The sequence below is a fragment of the Simochromis diagramma genome, unplaced genomic scaffold (assembly GCF_900408965.1).
Source record: "Simochromis diagramma unplaced genomic scaffold, fSimDia1.1 OVJJ01000596.1, whole genome shotgun sequence".
NCBI classification, from domain to species: domain Eukaryota; kingdom Metazoa; phylum Chordata; class Actinopteri; order Cichliformes; family Cichlidae; genus Simochromis; species Simochromis diagramma.
Genome location: NW_024387245.1, coordinates 6,443,143 through 6,465,199, shown reverse-complemented (window position 1 = coordinate 6,465,199; position 22,057 = coordinate 6,443,143). Strand labels below are relative to the sequence as shown.

Genomic DNA, 22,057 nt, shown 5'->3' with positions numbered 1-22,057 from the left:
TACGAGACACGCAAAAGAAATCCTCTGTCACCACCGTGCCTGGGCATGCATATGCATATCACTGATGTGAACAGGCACTCATTGACAATTGTTTAAAGAGTCTGACTAGGCTGTAAATGAGAGCAATGGAGAGAAAACAATATGAGCGTGGAACAAGGCCACACACAAGATTGGCAACAAACACGAGTGATATCTCCGTGGATAAAAGTCAGCGAAAAGGAAAACAAGAAAGGCAGAAATGCTTCCTCAGCACTCCTTTTTTCCCTCAATTATCTGCTGTTCACTGAAGGCGACGAAGGTTTTGTTTTAAAGAAAAAAAGAGCAAACTTTAGTAGACTCATAGTTCAGATGAAAACATATCGTCCACGGAGTCATTAATCCGTCTCAGAGTCGCGGCCCATCAAGCTCCTCCAGCGAAACGCGTGATCGAGCAATAGACAGAGCAGTTGCAGAGATAAAGCAGCAGAGTACAGATCTGATTAGGCTGCTGTCTCCGTACACTCCACGGGGATTAAGCACAACAGCTCCTTGTTAGACCTCCCTACTTCATTTCATACAGCACATTCGCCATTAGCAAAAAGAATAACAGGGAGAGAAGGGGGTGGGGATCACAAACGCATTCACTAATTAACACTCCTGCATGGCCACACAATCGAATTCACATTTTAATATGCAGTTAATGTGCCAGTGGTGCTGGATAAATAGCATCAGATACATCATGCATTATTCGTCCTGTAAAATGAGACCTTAAAAAAAGGCAGAACAAATGAAGTGTTTGTTTATGAACCGTGTTTGGGTACAAAATGCTCAGAACGTTACTCTCTGTAGCCACTAGAATCTACATTTGCATGCTTAAAGTGTCATTAGCATTTTTATATAAGCTCTGCCGATGTCCTGAGAAACTAGAGAACAAAGCCCTGTGCGCAAACACACAAAGGCATGCTTAAATACACATGTATCATAACAACTTTGTGCTTAACATATTCATGATGTTGTTAGGTGTTTATGTTTTTTTAAAGAGATGCTTATCATATCCAGCTTGGTGCCTGCATTAAAGTGAGGGTTAGATTTTGTCCTTTTTTTCCTCCAAATTTTACTATCCCACTCTTACACATATCATTACGTAACATAACTTTTTCCTAGACAATAAGTTGGATGTTTTTTTCTTTTCTTTGTTATTTCTGATTGATTACGCCTCAAACTGCCCCTTGGTAACCAGTAATTAAATTTAAAAATGTCATTGTCCTGGTCACAAAAGCAAAGTCTGAAAAGAATAATATGGATTTTCTCGACCTTTGAGGCAATCAGGAGAAAAAACACTTACTACACAGGATCAAAAGCGTAGTGTAATTGCTGTGTTTGAAAACTGCAGACTCTCTACTAGAATGTATCGTTGCATTAACTCTTTCCACCTGCAAGCTGTAAGCCAAACACTGATGATTATTGTTAATTGGATTTCAGGATCACTCAGGACAAATACTGAACTGAACTGTATCTTTCAACTCAATTTTGCTCAGCAACACCAGGTATAAGATTTAACTCAAAATCTTTCCTTAAAATTGCAATGGAAGAAAAATCAGATTAAATGTGGATGAAATCTAACACAAAAACATACTATGGTTTCAGCTTGTGTCCATACCAGAAACAGCTGTGTGGCACAGCCAAAAAAAGCAAAACAAAAAAAACAGCACTTTGAGTGCAGTGAATCAAAAATGCAGAAAATTCCTCTTTTCTGCCGCTGCCCTGCCAGTGCTGGCACCAGCTCTGCCTCTGTGCCTTTTAATAATGTGGTCGCATTTTAGCAGGTTTGAAACCTGAACATTACACTGCATTATGCAGTGGAGGCTGGGGGTCATTACTGGAGGAAGAAAATCATCAGGAGAAAAATCTGCATTTGTGTAGTTTCTTGCCTTAGACCCTCACAGAGCCACTGAGGTCAGTAGTTTGAACTTTGGACCCAAACGACCAATCCATCCATCCATCGCAAACAACCTCTGCTGGCTCCTTTTCGATGTGGCAAGCATGCAGCCACTTTTATCAAAGGCTAAGCACCAGCACCACATGTCTGAGGAACATGTACGAGCTGCCGGCCAACTAACCAAAACAATGGTTTGATTGTAGCGGTATTGACCTGCGAGCTTATCGCGACCCTTTTTATACAAGTACTTATCTGATCCGTGAAAATAAATACTCTTTATTTCGCTTTGAAATGAATCTCGGTCACATCACTCGGCTAAAATTTGTTGCGGCTGACTTGTCAATAACAAATAGTCTTGCACAAAAATTCTGAAATGGAATTCATTTTTCTGAATAAACTCCCATCTCAGCTTTTCAACTAGATTGACAGAGTGCGGCGTGCTGAGCTGGGCTTTTCTTCGAAGACTAAGATTCCAAGAAGCTTCTTAATTGATGAAATCTGCCTTGTCAGATTTCAGGGCTTTTCCATCACTCACTTTTTCAGGCTACGCTTTATCTTCACCTTCTTCTGTATTGCTGCCAACTTCTCTTTTTCTAAACTCAGCTCTACTTGAGTCGCAGAGAAAAGAGAATCCCCCCCTTCAAAGCAGGAAAATCCTCTTGTCACACATGGAAAGAAACATGTCGACTCGGCGGCAGATTGACTGATAAGTCCTCATCTGACCATAAAACCGAGGCTTGCGATGTCATCGGCAGGTCGCAGTATTAAGTCAAATATTTCAGAACTGCTACCCGAGAGAAAAAAAACTGCGAAGAACATCCCAGAGTGATAACTTTTGAATCTCTCTTCTTTTTTTTACTTTAACATTAGGAAGTGTCGCTGCTTCAGACATTCCTGAGGAGTAATGTGGCAATATTTCAAGATGAACCCCTATTTAGGTTCCAACTCAATCACTTTTCTTATAGGCCTCTTCTCCCTCTTTTCATCTTTCATTTTAAATCTCTCTTTTCTCTTAGATCTCTGTTTTTTATTTTCTTTTTTGCTTTCTTGTCCTCAACTGTCGCCCCCACTGTCTTTTCCATGTGTTTTGACAGAGGGGCTCTCCACACACAGTATAAATAAATTACTGAACACAATCAGATTAGGATAATAGTTTGATTGAATCATTTATGTGGTTTGCAGTAACTAAGCTTCAGTTATAATGCCATTTGCTTGATAATGGAGTTAAGGTCGAGGATACGTCGCAGCTACAGGAAACACCTTATTAATAAAATAATAAGCAAAATAATAAATAACAAACGAGCGAGTGGGCACGGAATCGAATCACTGGAAGTAATCAGTCTGAGGTGAATGCATGTCACTTTTCGCCGCTCCAGACCACAATTAAAAAGACTGATGATGAATTTTGTCTCCTTAATTGAGTTATCCGTTCGCAGATTTATGAAATAATTTCTTAGCCCCCATCCGAGGTGTTTAAATGAAAGTTTTAATAATCAGAGTACTGCTTTAATCCTGCCATAATCAAATTACATCCACGCATGCAAGCACTCTTGTCACCCCTCCTATTCTATCGTGGGTTTCATTTCTCCTCTTGTCTCCTCTCTGAAGGACCCCCTCCCCCACAGTTTTTGACATGTACAAGCAGGAGACACGGATTTCAATTTTGTCACAATCCCCACTTTTCTGTTCTTTTTTCACCCTCTCACAAAGTGTGAAATCCTGTTTGTTAATTGACTGATTTTAATTCAAATCTCAGAGCAGAATGATTCTGGAGTCACTCTATGTGTGTGTGAGTGTCTGTGTGTGTCTAAAAGAGAGATGACGAGAGTTGAAAAATGAGAGGAGCAAAAAGGGGAGAGGGAGGGGGAAAAAAGTGGTTTGAACACAGGTGCATGACTTAAGTCTGTGTTTCTTGTTTAGCCTATTAATTTAGAGGAGGAGCAGGAGAATGATTGCGATTAATGCAGCTCTTATAAATGCGTTCAGTGATCAAAACTGGCAGCGGTGTTTATGCAACGAGTGGCCATACTCAGAGTGCTTCATATCCGTCCGTGCTGTCACACAGAGCAGAATGGCAATCCTACCAAGCCATAAAACTGAACTTCTGATGTGACTCAAAGTGACAGCGTGATGCACATAACTGTGCACCGACACAAGCTCTGTGCTCTCGGTGCTCACGTGTGATGCAAGCAATAAACAGTCAGATTTCCAAATGCGTATACATCCACGTACCTGTAGATGATGCACGCGCAGTCCCTGCAGGTCCCACAGTTCTCGATGTCCTGTCCGGTTCTGTAGGAATGTCTTCTGTTGAGAAGCGCAGAGATGACATATCAGGGGAACAAAATAAAAGAGGAATGGTTTTGTGTTTGTGTGAGCCCACAAAGACATATTGAGGTTATCATTTTTCCCTCGCTGAATCGAATTTTTGGCACACGAAGTCCTGAATATAAACCAATCTCCTCCCTGAAATCACCCCTGATCATTTTTTAATGAACGATACCCCTTCCAACGGGCTCGGTCGGTTACGTAAACCATGAGTCACTATATCACTCCAGGCATAAAATAATGCTTATGAGGTAGAAGTCAAGTCTGCGTGCACAAGGCCGGGGACTGAATTTAAATACTGGAACATGCAAGATGTGTCACTTTATGAGACAGTAGGCTGTTCAGTCACATGTTCAGATGTCTTCAAAGGGCTGGCATTAGTGTTAACACTGTGATTTGGATTACGCTGCTCAGACACCAGTCAAGTCTTTCCATGGATTCACAGACACGCATCCCTTCCTGTGTATCCATGATTTTTCTTTCGCGTCCCCCCCGCAAACATGTACTATTTTGGAATGATAAGGCAGAAGAAATTACTAAGCTGCTTACAATGTAGGAAGCAGATTAATTAAAGACTTGATGAGAATGGCTTGACACTAAAGAGGCATGGAGCATCTGAAACCACTTGATGACAATCTCTCCCGCCTGCTGCATACATGCATGAGGAACAAGGCTTCGCGAAATAGGTGCGCCCAAACTCCCATAAGCCTCCTCGTGGTCTGACATGAGATCAGTTCCTCAGCATATTGAGAGCTGACACTTGCCTGACTGACATGAGACGTCGTAAAAATAACTACAGATGCTCCCCTGCTTTCTGCTGTGCTCAATCTGGTGTTGCGTTTTCCTCTTTCTGTCGCTCAACCTGCCGTTTTAGCTTTTGCCTTTTTCACTCTGACCAAATTTATATTGTGTTCTGTCCACAGAGCTTCGTATTGACACTGTGTGCAGTAGGGGGATTGGCTATAAATAGAGGAGCTTCATCACAGCAAGGCTTAGGCACAACAACCATCTATCTGTAATATTCAGAGCACACGATGCTGGAAAGTTATTACTGCTGGGCTGTGGATATTCCCTTTTTGGTGAAGAATAATCTGTCTACAACAACCCACTTCTCTGCTCCGTTCCATGAGAGAAGAGACAGTCTATTAGTGCAAAGCGCTGTTATGTCTGGCTTTGATATCTATCCATCTATCCATCTTTCTAAATTTAATAAAGGCTGAGCGATTGACTGTTAAAAATTAACAGATGGCTTCTCACACTGTGCTTGGAACTGTGCTGCAAGGCTCTGGTAGCCTTGGGTTTACAGTTCCATTAGCCCAAGGGTTGCAGTCATTTCACATTTACAGCTTCAGTTGTGGGATAGCTCCTCTTTTAGCCCAGGGCTTTCACACTACTTTTAAAACCAAACAAGCCCTTTTGAGGCTCTTGATTTAACCCCAGGCAGCAGCACCTTTCACACTACTGGTAACACTACCTTTGGAAACCACCTTGGGCACGTGGTGCCAAAGAACAATGGTGTGATCCGGGGCCATCTTCACTAGTGTGTGAAATTTCTAGAATTAAATTCCAGACTGTGTGATTTTTTAAAAAGGCCAACAGCCTTTTTTAATAGCAAGCTCAGGAAATGAGCTCTACTTGCGGAACAGTCCAGCAAACCATTAAAATGTGCTGACCCTGCTGTCATGTAAGATCTGCACATGTATGTGTATTGCATATTTTTAGAGTTTGGGCTCAACAAGCTTCGGTTGTTCCCAGTTGCTTTGGCTCAATTCTTCAATAACAGTCCAAACTGTCACACACAATATCTGAAAACCTTCAGCTTTAAATGTATGCGCATCAAAGAGAGTATTTCTCTTTGTTATCGTCTGTTATTTAGCATTTGCTAATATCTTTTAGGACATTTAAGCAAATAACTAACAACCTTGGCATGTCTTTGTAATTAAAAGCAGACTTTTTTGTGTTTGGTGGTGGTCAGAGGGCCCGGTGGCGCCAGTGTTCGGCAGCCTCGCCTCTGTCAGTGCGCCCCAGGGTGGCTGTGGCTACAATGTAGCTTGCCATCACCAGTGTGTGACTGTGTGTGTGAATGGGTGGATGACTGAATGTGTAAAGCGCTTTGGGGTCCTTAGGGACTAGTAAAGCACTATACAAATACAGGCTATTTACCATTTTTTTTAAAAATAGTTTTGCACTTTATTATGTATGTCATTAAATGCAGAATAGTCCACCAGAAAACCAAAATCTGGTGATCCAGGTGTATGTACATATTTTATAGAGCTTGAGACCAACAGAGTTACAACAGTTTGTTAACACTGAAGAGCCAACTCATTTTATAGGGCAAGCAGCCTGCCATGAATGTAAGAAGATCCAGGAGAGTGCAGAGGACGGATGTGGACATTCAATGGTTCTTTCTCTTTTACACTGAAAGCGAACACATTAGGTGTGAGGTGGCTGAGAATCTGTGGCCAACAGAGTAACAGGATGTCCAGTGATTCCAGCACTGTTTATTGATGCAGAATACTAGAAAACCGTGTCTTGTTTCCACGCTATGTGCTTAAAGCGATGATAATCTATGTGGTGGGTGGGGGGGGGGGGGGTCTTTGCAGTAAACAGACCGTAAAATGTAAACATAATTGCAATTTACTATGTTGTATGATAATTGCAGGAAATTTTTATTCATCACATTACATGCTAATGTATGTGTACTTTTGCTCTACAAAGTATGCAATAAACACTGCATGATAAATCATCTGAATTCACTTTGATACACAACAGCACTCAGTTATCATCAGGAAAATAAGCCGAGTGCAATATAGTCAATAGAAACATGTAGAACAAAACTTTTTAGGGAAATTAGAAGATGAGGAAATCACTCGTAGAGTTATTTCGACCAAATACCGAAACATTCTGATGACTCTGGTTTACACAGTGTCAAATGAGCTTGTCATTTTTTGGCAGGAGTAACTTATTCATTGAGACAAAAGCCTATTCTGAAAGGTTCGGGTCAAGTTACAGTCTTTTGCAGGCTAACTATGGTGTTTTTTCTATGTTTGAGAGAAACTGTAAAATGTCAATTAGCAGTTGTTATTGTGGCAAAAAAATACAGCCAGTAGATCATCAACAAATAGGCTTAGTAGTACATTATTGCTTTATAAATCAGATGAACCCAGGTGCATATGAGACTTGTGTTTTCTCTTTGTTTTCTATTACTGTTGATATGAAGTTTATTGTTGACTTGTTGTTTGGTTATGTTATAGTAATCCCCAAAGTCACCAAAGTCTCAAGTGAAGCACTTAAAGATCATAGTTTTACTTTAAACAGACTTGTTCATAATAATCGCAATTTAGAAGTCTCAGTTTTCTGTCTTACCAGGGTGAAACGTACACTGGAGAGTTTATGTGTTATTCATGTGGCTTACATAAAAGTCACTTTCTGTCAACCAGTGATCAGAAAGAATGATACTGCACCTCCTGGCTTACTAGTGGGTACAGCAGGGTGCGCGTGATCTGTGGGTGACAACTGATAACAGTCATTTAATTGTCTAATAACATTCAAAGCAGGTTCACTTTTTCATTATGTAAATTGTCTCACTGAAATTAAATATAGCCTCACCCATCTCTCTCAGCTTCCTTCTTCTCAAGGTCTTGAATGACATCCAGCAGGACCTTAATGGTGTTCTGGCTGGTCTCCAGGACCCCCTCCAGGCTGTGAAGTTGAGTCTGCAAGCTACGAATATCATGCAGGGGGCCATTGGGACTCAAGAGCTTTTCTGTCACCCTGGATGGGTCCAATTTACACCTGGCCCCAGACACCAACCCTCCCAGAATTTCCTGGACCTGTCTCAGAGTATCAGCCTGGGTGGCAGTCAGGGGCCCAGCTGTAGGCCGCCCCCCAGAAGCAGAGCAGCCCCTGGATCCAGAGCATCCCTGCTGATTTGGAGGGAGAGCGTGTTGGCTGTTGGGGGTGTTCGGCCTGACGTTGGCTCCTGAGCAGAGCATTTTGTGTAGCGCCCCAAGCTGAGCCTGGGCTGAGCTAAGACAGCTGGGCTTAAAACAGGCCTTGGCAGGAGAGGAGGAGGAGGAGGAGGACTGCTTCTCTCCCTTCATCACAGCAACTGGCGGAGTTTGAGCTCTGTGCTTCAGAGAGCTGGCTCTCTCACAGAGCTTTGGTGAGTCTTTTATATCCTCCTTTTTTTCCTTCTCTCTATCTTTATCTTTGTTGCTGACCTTGCTGTCTGCCCTGAGCATGGGTGTTCGGACTGCAGGACCTGGCGGATCATTTCCCTTTTTTCGTGGTGTGTATGGTGGAGGCGGTGGAGGAGGAGGTGGAAGTCGAATGCCCCTCTTATCCTGAGCATTGTACGGGGTCTGAGAAGGGGGGGTGTATGGTGGTGCAGCACGAAATGTGGAAGAGTACAGAGGAATGGCTTTAGTTGGTGTTGCACATTGTTGAACATTTGCAAGAGTGGACGCATAGGTTTTCACAAGCGGAGGCGGAGAAGTGCAAGATTTCAGTTTTGGGACGGGGGAGGAATAAGGGGTTATGCCTGTGCAAGCAGAAGAGGTATTTTGCAAAGTTTGACATGGGATGTTGCAATGAGAGACAGTTTGAATAACTGTGGCATAAGAAGGTGCAGTTGGGTTCAAGTGAGGTGCATGGGGACCAACTGCATGTGTAGTTGTGTAATATGATATGGATGTGCAAGATATGGCAGTTTGAGTAACAAATGTACAGGGAGTTACATTTGATGAAGGTGTAGCATTTGATGCTGCTGATGGTGGTTGATGTATTGCATTTGGGGCAGGGGTTGGCTGTTTGGTGGGATCAGCAGGAGTTATAATGGGTGTTATAGTTGGGGTAGGGGTGGAGCGGGTTAACTGAGGGGATGACACCACCTTTGACATAAGGGGGGTGCAGTTTTGGGTGGGGCATGGCGATGCAGCTGAAGAAGCACCGGAGCAGACTGTGGCTGTGCTGGGTGTTGTTGGTGGGGACACAACAGTGTAATAGGGGACCGGGAGTTGGGTAACAGTAGGTACAGAAGTGGCGCATGGAATGGAAAGTGCTTTGGGAGGAGGTGGGGTTGTGGAAGCTAACTTGGCTGGAGAAGTACAAGGTAGCTTTGTGCAGTGCTCAGGAGTTTGTATTGGTGCACTTGTAGGTGGGGGAGATGTACAATAAGGCACAGTAGTTGTTTGGGTAGTAGGAGGGTCTGGAGTCACTGTTGGGGATATAGGCTTGCACAGAATTTGCACTGAGCTGGGTGATGGTATTAAAGGTGGGGAAGCAAACGGGCTTTTAGTTTGTGTCTGTGTAGTGGAAAGTTTGCGATCAGGAGAAGAGTGACTGGGAGAGCTTGTTTGTATTTGAGCGGTACACTGTTGAGCATTCAGAGGTAGGGTTGGATTGGTACTGGTGGTCTGAATTTGGGTTGTGCGTTGTTCCTCACTTGAAGGTGGAGAATGGTGATTTTCAGTTTGACTCTGGGCGGTGCTGTACCTTGAACTTAAAGGAGGGGGTGGGCTCTCAGTCTGAACTTGGGTGGTACAGAGTTTGGTATTTGAAGGGGGTGGGGATGGACTGGGACTTTCAGTCTGTGTGGGAGTGGTGCAGTAGTGCACTTCCTTTCCAGGATCACTCGTTGTCCTATTTAGACGCTTTCTCCTCCTGATCGCTGAGGGAGTACTGCTTCCCTGACGTTTGGGGCCATCTCGGCAGGATACAGAGGAACAGTGGTATGGCTCAGCATTTTGAAGGACTAAAGGGGGGCAGCTGTGCCTTGAGGTTTTTACAGCAGACTTAATTTCTGTCCTTGATACTTTAGACCTTCGTTCCACCACAGTTCGCTCCCCTGGGCCAGGAGGGCCGTTCTGATCTTTGGACGGAGGTAACAACACATGGTTGTGAGTAAGGAACTCGTCTTGAGAGTCATGTTCGTCATCCCCATCCACCCCAACTGAGTCCCCAAGGCTGTGGCTACGAGTGTGGGAGGAAGGGAGAGATTGGGGCTTTTTCAGGCATGGGGAGGTCTGAATGGCTGTGCTGGTGCTTGTACTGGGCCTGCGTGTCATTGGCAAGGTTAGAGAGTTAGCCTGCGGTGGTGCCCAGGTTCGACGTGTAGGACCAGGTGTCAATGGATGAGGAGGCGCTCGAGCTAAAAAGGCAGCCACCACCTCTATAGTGCTCGCCATGTCACCACGCACAGCCCCAACCACAGAGGTTTGGCCAGGTAGATCCTTGGTCTGTGGCCTGTCCCTGTCAGTCCATGGCAGGGGGGACCTGCTGCTGTGTTTGCGAAGAGGATGTGGACTGTCACAGTCTTTGACAGGCTTCTGATGGCTATTGTTTTCCCCTGTTCCACTATTGCCACTGCTGCTGCTACCATCCTCCAGGTCTTTGAAGCGGACCTGGTGGGTGCGGTTGCGGCGCCGCTTGAGGCGACTTTCGATATCGGGGGAGTCTCGATTGAGAAGCACAGAGCGCACAGTCATTGTCCCAGGTAACTTGTCTGCCAAGCTGCTCTTGCCATTGGTCTGGCCTGTGAGCAAGTGGTCAGGCTCTTTGCTCACCATTTCTCCAGCCTCTCTCGCTCCCACAACATCCACACACTGTGAAGGCAGGTTGCTGTTGTGGAGAATCTCTTGTGTTAGTGTGTCAACAAGGAAAGCGATCGCTCCATTACTATATATTCAGTGTAACAGTGAGAGATCTATACGATTGACTGACTACGTTTCACTTTCATCCCAGAAAATACTGTAGATGTAGCAGTCTCTATACAGTATTGCATTTAGCTGCTCAGCTCATCTGTACACCAAGGACTTCCTTTGCAAATAAGATTGTCCTCAAGAAAAGATGGATTACCATTTTCCCAATTCAAGGTATAGTATAGATATCTGTGAGAAAACTTGTCTTAAACTTCCCTTTAAAATCTTATATAAAAATAAATATATGCAGCATCAAATATTCTTTAAAATGTCCATGCTGTTTCATGTCTTCTGAAGTTGTACATGTATTTTTTGCCTCTTATTCACATTTCTCTTTAACTTTCCAGCAAGAAGAACTCTTGCAGAGGCCAGGGGGGTTACCTGCAGATAAGTGGAGAGGAAGGGAATGCAGCCTATCCTTTGTCTGTCCATCACATTGGCTGGTCTACTTGGCAGCCTGTCCTTCTCCACCTGCTTTGTCCCCTGGGCCCTCAGGAGATTGGATGGCCAAAGTACGGGATTGGCTTGACTGCGTTCCCATAATGATCTGGTCTTTTTTAACTTTTTTTTTTGGTCTCTTCTGCTTCCTTTTTTAAAAATTTTTTTTTATCACTTTCTTTTTCTCTCTCTGCTTCTTTCTTTTCTCAGCTCTTCTCTCCGTGACTCATTCTCTCATGGTCGAAGGCAGCATGAGTTCCTAAAGAGAGGAGAAAGATAAAGAGAGAGACGAATAAGAGACTGTAATTGTTTCCATATTATTGTGCTTCAGTTTCCATCGAAACACAATGTGCTCGTTCCTCCGGATAATGAAGAAGATGTAAGATAGGCAGCTATTTTGAAATGCATGAGAACGGGGGTCAACACAGAATGGGAAAAGGAGACATGAATTCAGAAAAAGTGCTGAAAGGATGGAGGTTGGAAAAGAGAGAGAAAAAAAGGCTCGGTGTATCATCAGTAGTGGAGAAATGTAAACTGAAAACAAGTGAAAAGAGATTGTAATTAAGGCCTATTCAAACTGGCCAAGGGGGGTGTATAATGTTTCATTCCTTTTTTACGCTCTTTCCTCTCAGTATTGTTAAAAGTAGCCGTGTTTTAGTGACAGCAATAATTTTTGCATTGAGTATCACTTCTGCTCATGGGCACACAGTACGACTGTTGTCGTATTCCTTGGATTTCTCTTTTTCCTCCATGTTTTACAGTCTGTTGCCCTGTTATCAGTTCTTGATGATCTGCCATGGTGACATCCTCTCTGATTCATCTGGTCATTTTGTGACAGTCTGTCCACCATGCTGCAGTTAGTAGTATGTTCTCGTCACCCCGATTCCGTGCTCTGTTTTTGACGATCTATGGCCTTGATACATGCAGTATATATCACTTCATTTCCTGTCTGTGAAACAGGCAGCCGGGCGTGATGCTGTCATTTGCCTTACACGATCTATGGATCTGTTCCTCGTTATCTCCCCGTGATAGCCTCTGACACTGACAGGCTCGGGCTAATTCTGTTGTGCGAGTGTGACTGGCTGTTACTCTGTTCCCCTCACCCCACCCACCCTCCCATCTTCTGTGGGAGGGGTAATTAGTGACTCCTTCACAGCTCCCAGGTTATTTAGGGAGAGAGATACCCGAGGGGCTGCCACTTTTATTTACATCCACTGTTTTCCTCGCTTTCCTCTCTTTTCTTTCCACTGAAGAGGAGGATCTTTGGCACAACTGCCCCCCCCCCCCCTCCCTCCCTCCCGTCAACCCCTTTAAAAACATGGTTATTTGGATTAATCATGATTAAAGTCACAGCAGATAGAGCCTTGAGGGGAAATATCAACCATGCACACTGTGATATATTAATGGATTTAGAAACAAACCGCGGGAATCCTTCTCATTTTACTTTCTTATCGCCGCCATGTATACAGATGAGCCGCTTAACTATGAATCACCCGGAAAAAACAAATGACTCTGAGTTGAGGTACACATTTTTTCAGATGCGGGCGTGGGTGACGGTGCACTACGGAGGCTCAAGAACACAAGCTACGGTTCATCTATAGCATAGAAACTTCTGTTCATTTGACCTTGATGGTGATTTCTCCTTTCCTCACTTCTCCCTGGATAAATTAGTGGTTCCACCCTTCCTGTGTTTTTCATTAATATCCAATTTCACTCCGGTCGATGGTCTACCCATTTCTTGTACGAAGCAGCCTTTCAACCTTCACCCTGACAGATTTCCCTCTACGTATCATAGGGCCATTACCCTTACTCATTCTGGACGTGTCACCCTGAGCACACCTTTCTTTCATCTTTCTCCCATCTGGCCGTTCTCCTTTTTTTACCCACTCTCAGCTCTATCTTTCTATCTTTATTTCCCAATCTACCGAATGCTTTGCAGCAATCTCTTCTGCTGCCTCTTTTTGTCTAGTGCTTTCCACAGTTCATCCCCCTCACTCTGCAAACTACCCTCGGATCAAAATTTACGCTGACAGTTTAATGAATCCCCCTCTTAATGCTGCATGGGCTTACCGCTAGGGCTGAGGGCAGCTCTTTTGCACATGTGACATTTCCATGTTGAGCTTTATTGGCAGACAAGAGATAAATCACCAGGGAAGAGGTGGAAGGTGTGCAGTGGCATAATCCTAGCAAGGGTCATAACTCTTAGCAGTTATTGTTTAGGATGTACCATAGTCTCTTTGCTATCTGCTTACGTCTCCAAGAAGGTTTTGCTCCTATTCTCTTTCCTGTGTGTGTGTGTGTGTGTGTGTGTGTGTGTGTGTGCATCATGAAAATGCTAAGGTCACATCTGATCATCCCGTGCTAAGCTGTTGTGACTCTTAGAAACGCATCTGAACATTCAAAATAGAAGAAGTCAAGACTGGTTCCACAGATATAATAACATTCTGATGATTTCAAGGATACCGAGAACTGTATCCATGCCAGTAGCCCACTTTTGGGTCCAACTATGCAGAGGGGATGGGAGGTGTCATGGATTGGATTGTTATGTAAAGACATGTCAGATCAGATTGTCTAGGCACGCTTAAAATTTGTCAGAGAGGACTGCGATGAAGAGGAGGCAGAAAGAGGAAGAGGAAGGAGAGGAGGTAGACATGCTGGGATATATTTAGAGATGCTATGAGACACATAGCAAAGCAAGAGGAGTAGGAATCGGAATAAGTAGGAGGGAGGAAGAGGCGGAGGGAGACAGACAGGCAGAGGGGGGGGCAAAAGCAGGAGGAAGCAACCCCTGGCAGCAGAGGAAATGTCATGGTTAGGGTTCAGTGAAGTGGTAAATCAGGAGCATCAGCGTGTCAGGGCATTTAAGGGAGAAGTGGAGAGGAACTAAGAAAAGCTATATGATCAGCTATCGGTCCTGTAAGCACACGGAGGTTAAGAGTTATACCTGTGCTTTGTCACAGAAATTTACACCACGCTCGGCTCAGAGAAGAGATGCAAAATGCATAAGCCGTTTTGGTGTTTGTGTTCTTGTCCAAAGAGATTTCCAATTCAAGAGCAGCTCCTTGGGAGTTGCCTGCAGATGACTACTTTGTTAGGTAAGCACTGAGTGTAGTACAGCTCAGCAATCTCCCAAACAAAGGGATGTTCAGTTTTATCTAATACAATAAAACCAGCAAGTGCATTTAAAAATGCAAATAAAAGGCTTGTGCATGCATGCGCAAATCAACAGCCTAGAATTATATATAGGTTTAACATATTATTATTATTATTAGAAGCAAGGGAGTATGTGAAGTAAAGCAAGTAAAAGTATTGTCCGCAGTGCTGGTACTTAAATTAGAAAACGGTACTACTGCTGTAGCTGCCTCTCACCGCTGAAAGTCTTGAGCCAGATTATGCTTAACAGCAAATTAAATTAAACAAACACAAATTAAATTATGATTCTTAATTCATTAGATACCCAACACAACACGGCGAACACAGCCATTTTCATTCCTGTCAGACACTTGTGTAATAGCGTCTAAATGTAAATGCTGGTTTGTTTGATTATGACTATGTAGGCTACTGGCATTCCAATTTGACCAGCTTCAATCTTGGCAAGCTGTTTTTCAGCAAGCTCTAGCTGCAAAGGAAGTTTTATATAATCAAGCTGTATAAAATAAAGCTATTGCCCAAGTGGCAACCACCGTGGCTGAGAATGAAAGAAGTTTAGCCTCTGGATGTTAACCGCCATGCATTAAAAAGATGGTCTTGTGCAGTTTACTGGTGCTGATGGCTGCATGTGTCTCTTGTTCTACGAATCTCTAACGAAACTCTATCATAAAATTACATTATTTCTAATGACCTGCAGGGGGAGACTCCTCCGGCTGCAACTTGATTTATGAACTCAGCAGGCACTTTCCTAAATAGTTTACAGTTTAAATGACTAGTGGAAAAGCTTTCTTAATATAGTAAGGTGCTCATTTGATAAACTACAGTGAAATTTAAAGTTTAATGAGAAAGCAGACCCTGTTATATCATCTATTTATATGATCACTACCATATAAGCTAATGGTGCTTTTGGCTTGCTGGTCTGATTGACCTCTTATTCACGACATCTAATCCCAAAACCTGGATGACCATGGTTAAAATGTCAAATTTAAAGTTTCAGAATGTTAGTACGAAAACCTGGTAGCTAGCATTTCAGTCCAACAAACACACCCTTCTTTTTCCTCCAGTTTATTCTAATTGTGAGCATTCGTTACTGTACTGAAGAAGGCTTAAACTAAGCAACTCCACCAATAAGGTTTTGTGCTTGGCTTGGTTTGTTTTTCAGAATGATCAGTCTAAAGAAAGTCATGGACAGATTTGCACAAACAATTATTTATCTCTGGGCAAAAAGTTCCCACTATATCGTCACAAAAAATATTAGACTGATGGAAGAGAAAATGGGTAATGCTGTCTTGATTTTCGAGACAATACTTAAAAACTAGCCTAGATGGAGCTAGCCTAGATGGAGCTAGCCTTCTGGATGCAGAGACTGGAAATTTTCCACTTCATCAGGAGTATGCAGTCTTTGATTGTTCTTGTTGCAAAGTGTTTAATGAAAGTCACAAATCAGATGAAACGTACTGTAGTTATTTTCATATAGGTTTCTATACAATCTCACTGCTTGTTTGTAACCAGAGGAGTCTCCCCCTGCTGGTCATTATAACAAATTAAAGCCACTTTTTGCATTGCCTCTGCTTTTCAGAACCGAAGGCCAAGCTGTGCTTACTACATGCTTCTGCTGTTCCCAAGCGACAAGAAAACAATCATTATTCACCTCACAGTGTTTGGCATAACCATGAGATTCTGGCCTGGTAATACCGTTAGCCCCCCCATCACCACCACCACACACACATACACACACGTCTTAATTTGGAAAAGCAGGTTTGTTTTGAAGCAGTAAGTCTTTGAATTTGTGTCAGAAATGGAACATTTTTGAGTTTCAGTGCAGAACACTCTTAAAATTGTATTTAATAACAGATCTGTACCACAGTGATTTAAAGTGCTTTATTGCGATGCTCTGCACAGCTCAGGTGGCAAATACTTTCGCTTCTCCTGCCGCCTTCATGACTTTAAAAAGTCATTCAAACATGCATGATATGTTATCTCGCAAAGTTTCTCACCACCTTCTTACTAAAGAGGACACTCTACTTGTTCCAGCTTTCTTCAAGGATGGCTGGATTACCTCTATCTTTCCGAGTGTGAGTGCCAGAAATGATTTGTTCCATCTGTCCTCTTTTAACCAAAATCCTCTGCCTAATATGAAATCCCTATATGTAGGCCAGTGGATGGTGATAAGCATACTTAGCCAACTGTGAGCAAATTTGAGAATGTTTGGGTGTCTGTGAAAGAAAGCCAGAGTAAACATTGTTCTTCCTTGTGCTCATTCTGCAAGCCCAATTGTCTTGCTTCGCTGGCTGCTTCAGTTTGTTTCTTCTACTGTTCACGTCTCCTCGCCACTCTGTGCCACAGATTTCCAAGGTTCCCAAGGTCTCTGTGTGAATTCAGCAACACCTCGTAACTCGTGGTCAGACGGACATGTCCAGTGCACAGCAGCATGTTACACGTATGCAGCACAGTTCACTCCCCTGGGGGGGTTACTCTCTGCCAGGCTGCAACGTTGCTGTCCAAACTAATGTCCCAAGAGTACATCATAGTGTGTTACCTATGAAGCCAGCATGCTGTCAGTCCAGTGGAAACACCTGGCCCGCAGATAGGCATGTTCTCCAAGTGCATAAATGAAATTAAGAATAAAAGAAAAGGACACGTTAACTTCTCCTGGGCAAAGACAGAAAATGAAGTGACGCAGATAGATGACAGATTCTTTTTTTTAAAAGCAATGTGCTAAAAGAAAAAAAAGTGCTAGACGGAAGAGCCGAGAGACAGCAATATCTGACCTCTTTAAAGATGAGAGATGAGATGAAAGGGAGCGATACAGTGGTGCAGCGCAGAAGGAGGGAGAGAACAAGGGGGAAAGACTTGCGCGACAACAGTCGGGATTAACAGCACAGCGTTTCTTCACACAGGAAAAAGCGGGCGCACGAATCTGCACCTGCGCGTGGCGCGTGCACGTGTGTGTGCACGTGGAGGTGTGTGTGTGCGCACACCCGCGCGAAAGAGTACGTGTACGGCTGGGATTGTTTCATGCGCGCCAGTGACAAGATTGCTTCAGTGACGGATGCAAACACATGTGCAAACTATGAGAAACAATTACTCTCACATGTGTGAGAAGATTACTGAAGCATGTTAATATGATTGAAATTGAAATGCTCATGTTGCCAGAGCAGCACACACACGCGCGCGTGCATAAATAAACACACACACACACAGATCCATACAAATGGAATTCCCCCATTCAGAGCCTCCTCCTTAAACTTTCTGTGCATAGCTCCAAACACTCACACACAATCCTGCTCATGACAAATGTGCAATGAAAGCACGCTGCTGGAACCTGCAACGCCACACCACCGACAAACCAATCTGAGCTTCTCACTCTGTAAAGCTTCTCATAAAGCTGCCCAGTATCAGTAAATGACTCCCACACCTGCAGTAAAGCAAAAATCCAGAAATCACTAGATTTCTCACACACACTCACACACACAAATCAGCAGGGGCACACCCCCACTGCTGGAATATGTGCACACACACACACACACACGCACCTGCCGAGTATGTAAACAAAATGTATGCAGGCACGTGTGTGCACGCATGCGAGGACCATTCAGCGGGCTGTTGGGAGCCAAAACAAAACAATAAGTCAAATATGTCCTCGCTGCCAACGTCCACTGCACGCAATCAACACAGACACTTGTACGCTGCTTTTTAAATCTCGCCTCTTCTCTGATTTGCCTAACTCTCCATCTCTATGGTGATGCTGCGAGAAGGCTGCTGCTGAGATTGCTGTACTATCTTCCATCAGGACACAGAACTGAGTCACACATACCTCATCTCTCTCTCTCTCTTCCTGTTTTCCTTCTGTGTTGTCTTCCCACAAGTGCTCTTCCCAAGCTATTCCTTCACGTCGCTTCCTCCCATTCTTCCATCCCTCTGGCATTCATGTTTGCTTTTTTTTTTTTTTAATTCCCACCTCTCTGTCACTGCTGCTCAGTGAGCTTCGCACCGTTCCCCTTCCTCTGTGCAGAGTCCATCTGCTCCTCTCTTGTCTCCCTTTCCTCTCCAGCTCACCTCTTTCTCTCTCTCTCTCTCTCTCCTCCTCCTCCTCTCTGGTTGTGTCTTCCTCTATTTCACCCTCCTCTTTTCTCGTAGATTCATGCCTTTCACGTGGGAACCCTTTTATCCATCCCTCACAGCTTTCAGCTCCGCTGTGCCTACCTAGTTGTCTGAGCGTTTGTTCTGTGTGTGGAAGTGAAAGGACAGGAGGGGGAGTAAGAAGGCAAGAGTGAGCAAACAGGCAGTTATCGTCTCAGATGCTCCTCTCAGTTCTCCCCGTCCTGCTCCTTTTTTTCTCTCTCGCCTTTTCTCTCTGCATCTCTTCATCATGACCTCCTCTCCATGTCGCCATGCAAGCCCCCTGTCTCCTTGTAAGCAAAAGGAGGGAGGGGAGCGAAGAGAGGCTGGGGGAGAAGGAGTGTGGGATGGAGAGTAGGAGGTAGGGGGAGGTGGAGCTAGTGAGTCGGTCTAATTAAAAAGCAGAGTATGTACGGCTGCAGAGAGCGAAGAGGGAGACAGTGAGAGGAGGAGAGGGGAGGAGAGAGGGAAGGAAAGTGATCTAGGGGGCGGATCTAAGGGACATGGAGGAAAGAAGCAAAAGAAGCAGTCAGCGGGGGGTAGAAATGAAGAGCATGGGGTTGTTTAAGGGGGCGGTGGTACGTAGAGGCTAGTAGTGCGAGGTGGAGGAAAGGAACGATCTGACAGGACACCAAGGTCAGCTGGAGAGGAACGCAGAAAGGTCATTCATGGAGAGGGGGAGGAAGGAGGGGGAGAGAAGCAGGGAGAAGGCGATAGAAACAGACAGGTAGAATTATTCTACAGATATCTCCCATATGAGCGGGGGCAGCAGAGCAGGGGGGAACCGTGACCAGCAGGATAATAGAGACACATGGACAATGGCCCTCAAAGGCAGAGGAAGCTCCGTAGTCAATGAAGGTTAAACTGCTCCCATGGTTTCAGGCCTCTGGATTAACATGCATAAGTGCCGTGCATGCAAATTAAAAAGGAAAAAACACCGACCTGTATTACATCAATCGCAGACTTTTTCTTTTCACCTCATTTTCTTTCCTGTTGAAAGTTCCAAGCTCACTTTTTGTTTTTCGGTGGGGCGAGGGGGTGCTGACCAACTGATGTACATCGAAACTATCATCGCTATACTGGCTGTTATTACCTGAAGCTAGGCAGCAGAAACCACTGTACTCTGCAGAGATAGAGAGATAAAGTCTACACCTAAATGCCTTCAGGGCTGAGACACCTCATCCCATTTTATCAGCTCTGATCACTTATCTTGTCCCATCTCCTCCATCTCGATCAGACTTACATTAACATCCCAGCAAATCTTGTTGGGGTTTTTTTTTTTTCTAATGTCTAAGATGTTCTGTTTTTTGTTTTTCTAGAACTGTATGGATTTAAAGTGCAATCACATGCATAAAGTCCATAATGACTCCCAGTGATTTTAGAGCAAGTGGAGCTGAATGGAGAGGCACTCCCCTGCAACATACATACAGAACAGGATATAATATACTATAATGCATGGGTACATGCGAATACTAAGGCTTGCAGCTACATGCACTACTACAGATACTGCATTTAACTTCCTGGCAGACAGACTAATATATAAAAAAATATATATTTTTGCTTTCCCTGGAAATTGCCACTCAACATCTGCATCCCAGTACTTAAGCAGAGTGTCACAGTGTTTGAAAGGATCACCCAGGGTCGCACGCTGGATTGAGAGCTTCAATTTGCACGACCGAAGCCACTTTGACGCCTTCGAGAGTTAAAAGAGCTCGTAATGTTAGAATCAATGTCTGTGGCTGTCAGCGTGGTGGAACGGCAGATGGAGCAGCGGAGGATGATGACAGGAGGACAGACTCAGTGAGGCATCTAAACAGACAGAGCAGGCTGCTGATTAAAGCGAGGACCTTGAGTTTACGGACAACAAAGAGCTTCTGCTGGCGGAGCTTCAGGTGGTGTTTAGCGTACTGTCCATTAAATTTTGATGACGTTTGAGGCTCTCTACAGTCTCATGCGCTTCACTGTGGATTATGAGTTGCGTGAGGGTCAAGCCATTTTTAGGAGATCTTAAAAGCAGCTCTTTACAGCTTCAGAGACTTTCAGATATGGAGGCCGTGCGCACACTGCTTTATGAAGAGCCACATTTTTTTGGTGCTAGTCCACAACTTCAAATTCCACTGTGGTGATCCTTTGACTTTTTCCATCTAGTGCTAATATGAAGCAGAATTTCACTTTATTCAAATACTTTGGTTTGTGACCAAGCACAGCCGCACAAAGCTACAAGTTTATATTCTGCACAGAGCTGTCATTTTAAACCCTTTGCTTGGCTTTCTCTGGCTTTGTGCTGCCCACGGTTACCATGCACTTGGGTGAGACGGGGGATTGTAATTATTATTTAAACTAATCCAACGGCGGCCTGCTTGCACTCAGTCAGATCTTGTTTTCAGAGAGCACCTACAGAGCCACCAAAGGAACACCACTAGTTTCCCGTGGCACTCATTAATCAGCCTTTGTGTGTCTGCAGACAAAAAAAAAGACTTTTAAGCAGATCCTATAATGTACACTCAGATCAAGTCATCAATCACAGCCTAATACAAGGTTTGAGGCAAGGGGGCATGTCTAATGGTGATATCTAACTGTAGCCATTACCTGAAAAGCTTTTATTATTTTTGCTATCTTCTTTTCAAACATGATGGATGAACGAGGTGGTGAGTCATTTGCCGGACCTGAGTACAGCTGGCATCTCCCTCTTTGATCTGAGCCGTGCCCAGGACAGTGTCAGATATCTTTAGTTGCTTTGATGGATGAGGAGAACTTTTCCCGCTTTGTTTCTGGGCTGAATAATGACTTTCCGTGTCTGTCCCCTCGTCTCGAAACAAGGCTGGAGGTCAGAAGAGAAAATGCTGCTTGGCAACATAATAAATGGGTGAGAAGATGGACTGTGAAAATCGAGAGGTTTCTGGCTACTGCTGTTGCCCTAACAAAACATTGCATCATCCCTAATGCTGGGGCCTCACGTCCACCCTCAAATAATAAGTCTTGGAAAGTGATTTACAAAACAGTTTAGAGGCTCTAAACCAGTTTTACTTGGATCAATGAAATGCCGCGCAGCATGTGGCGGATCTAGCTTTAATAGAGGTAAATAAAATTGCCTCGGGACGTGGTGCTTTTTAAGGCCTCTTTCCACCAGGTGGGGATGTTGTTCATAAAGTGTTGGGCAGTGTTGCGTCACAATACACTTTTCCAAATGATTCAGGAAAGAAAAGCAAATCTATTTCACCAAAATGCTCTTTTAACTCATTGGACACTCAAGGGCTTTATGTTTGCTAAATTAGAAACTACTAGCAACTATCAGAATAAACGTGATGATCATGATTATTTTTTTCCTTTTCTTGCACGACTGTGCACATCCTCCTGTGATGAATGAAATCCAGCAGAGCCTCTGTACCGCCAAGCGTCT

The 22,057-nt window shown here is 44.0% G+C and overlaps 1 protein-coding gene across 3 annotated transcripts in view; it reads right to left on the bottom strand.

Annotated features, from left to right (window-relative positions):
- LOC120714233 (mucin-5AC) overlaps positions 1–19,597 on the bottom strand; it is a 44,681-nt gene extending 25,084 nt beyond the window's left edge. Inside the window, exons 1-4 of one of the 3 annotated variants that reach the window (XM_040000347.1) lie at positions 16,270–16,274; positions 13,130–13,137; positions 7,856–10,916; positions 4,151–4,225 (exon numbers count right to left, since the gene is read on the bottom strand). In XM_040000347.1, coding sequence (XP_039856281.1) covers positions 4,151–4,225; positions 7,856–10,815 — 3,035 coding nt within the window. In that variant the 5' untranslated portion in view covers positions 10,816–10,916; positions 13,130–13,137; positions 16,270–16,274. Of the gene's footprint in view, positions 1–4,150; positions 4,226–7,855; positions 11,645–13,129; positions 13,138–16,269; positions 16,275–18,352 lie in introns of those variants that run through there. The other 2 variants (XM_040000346.1, XM_040000348.1) reach the window with 2 other exon arrangements.
- Between the last annotated feature and the right edge of the window lie 2,460 nt (positions 19,598–22,057).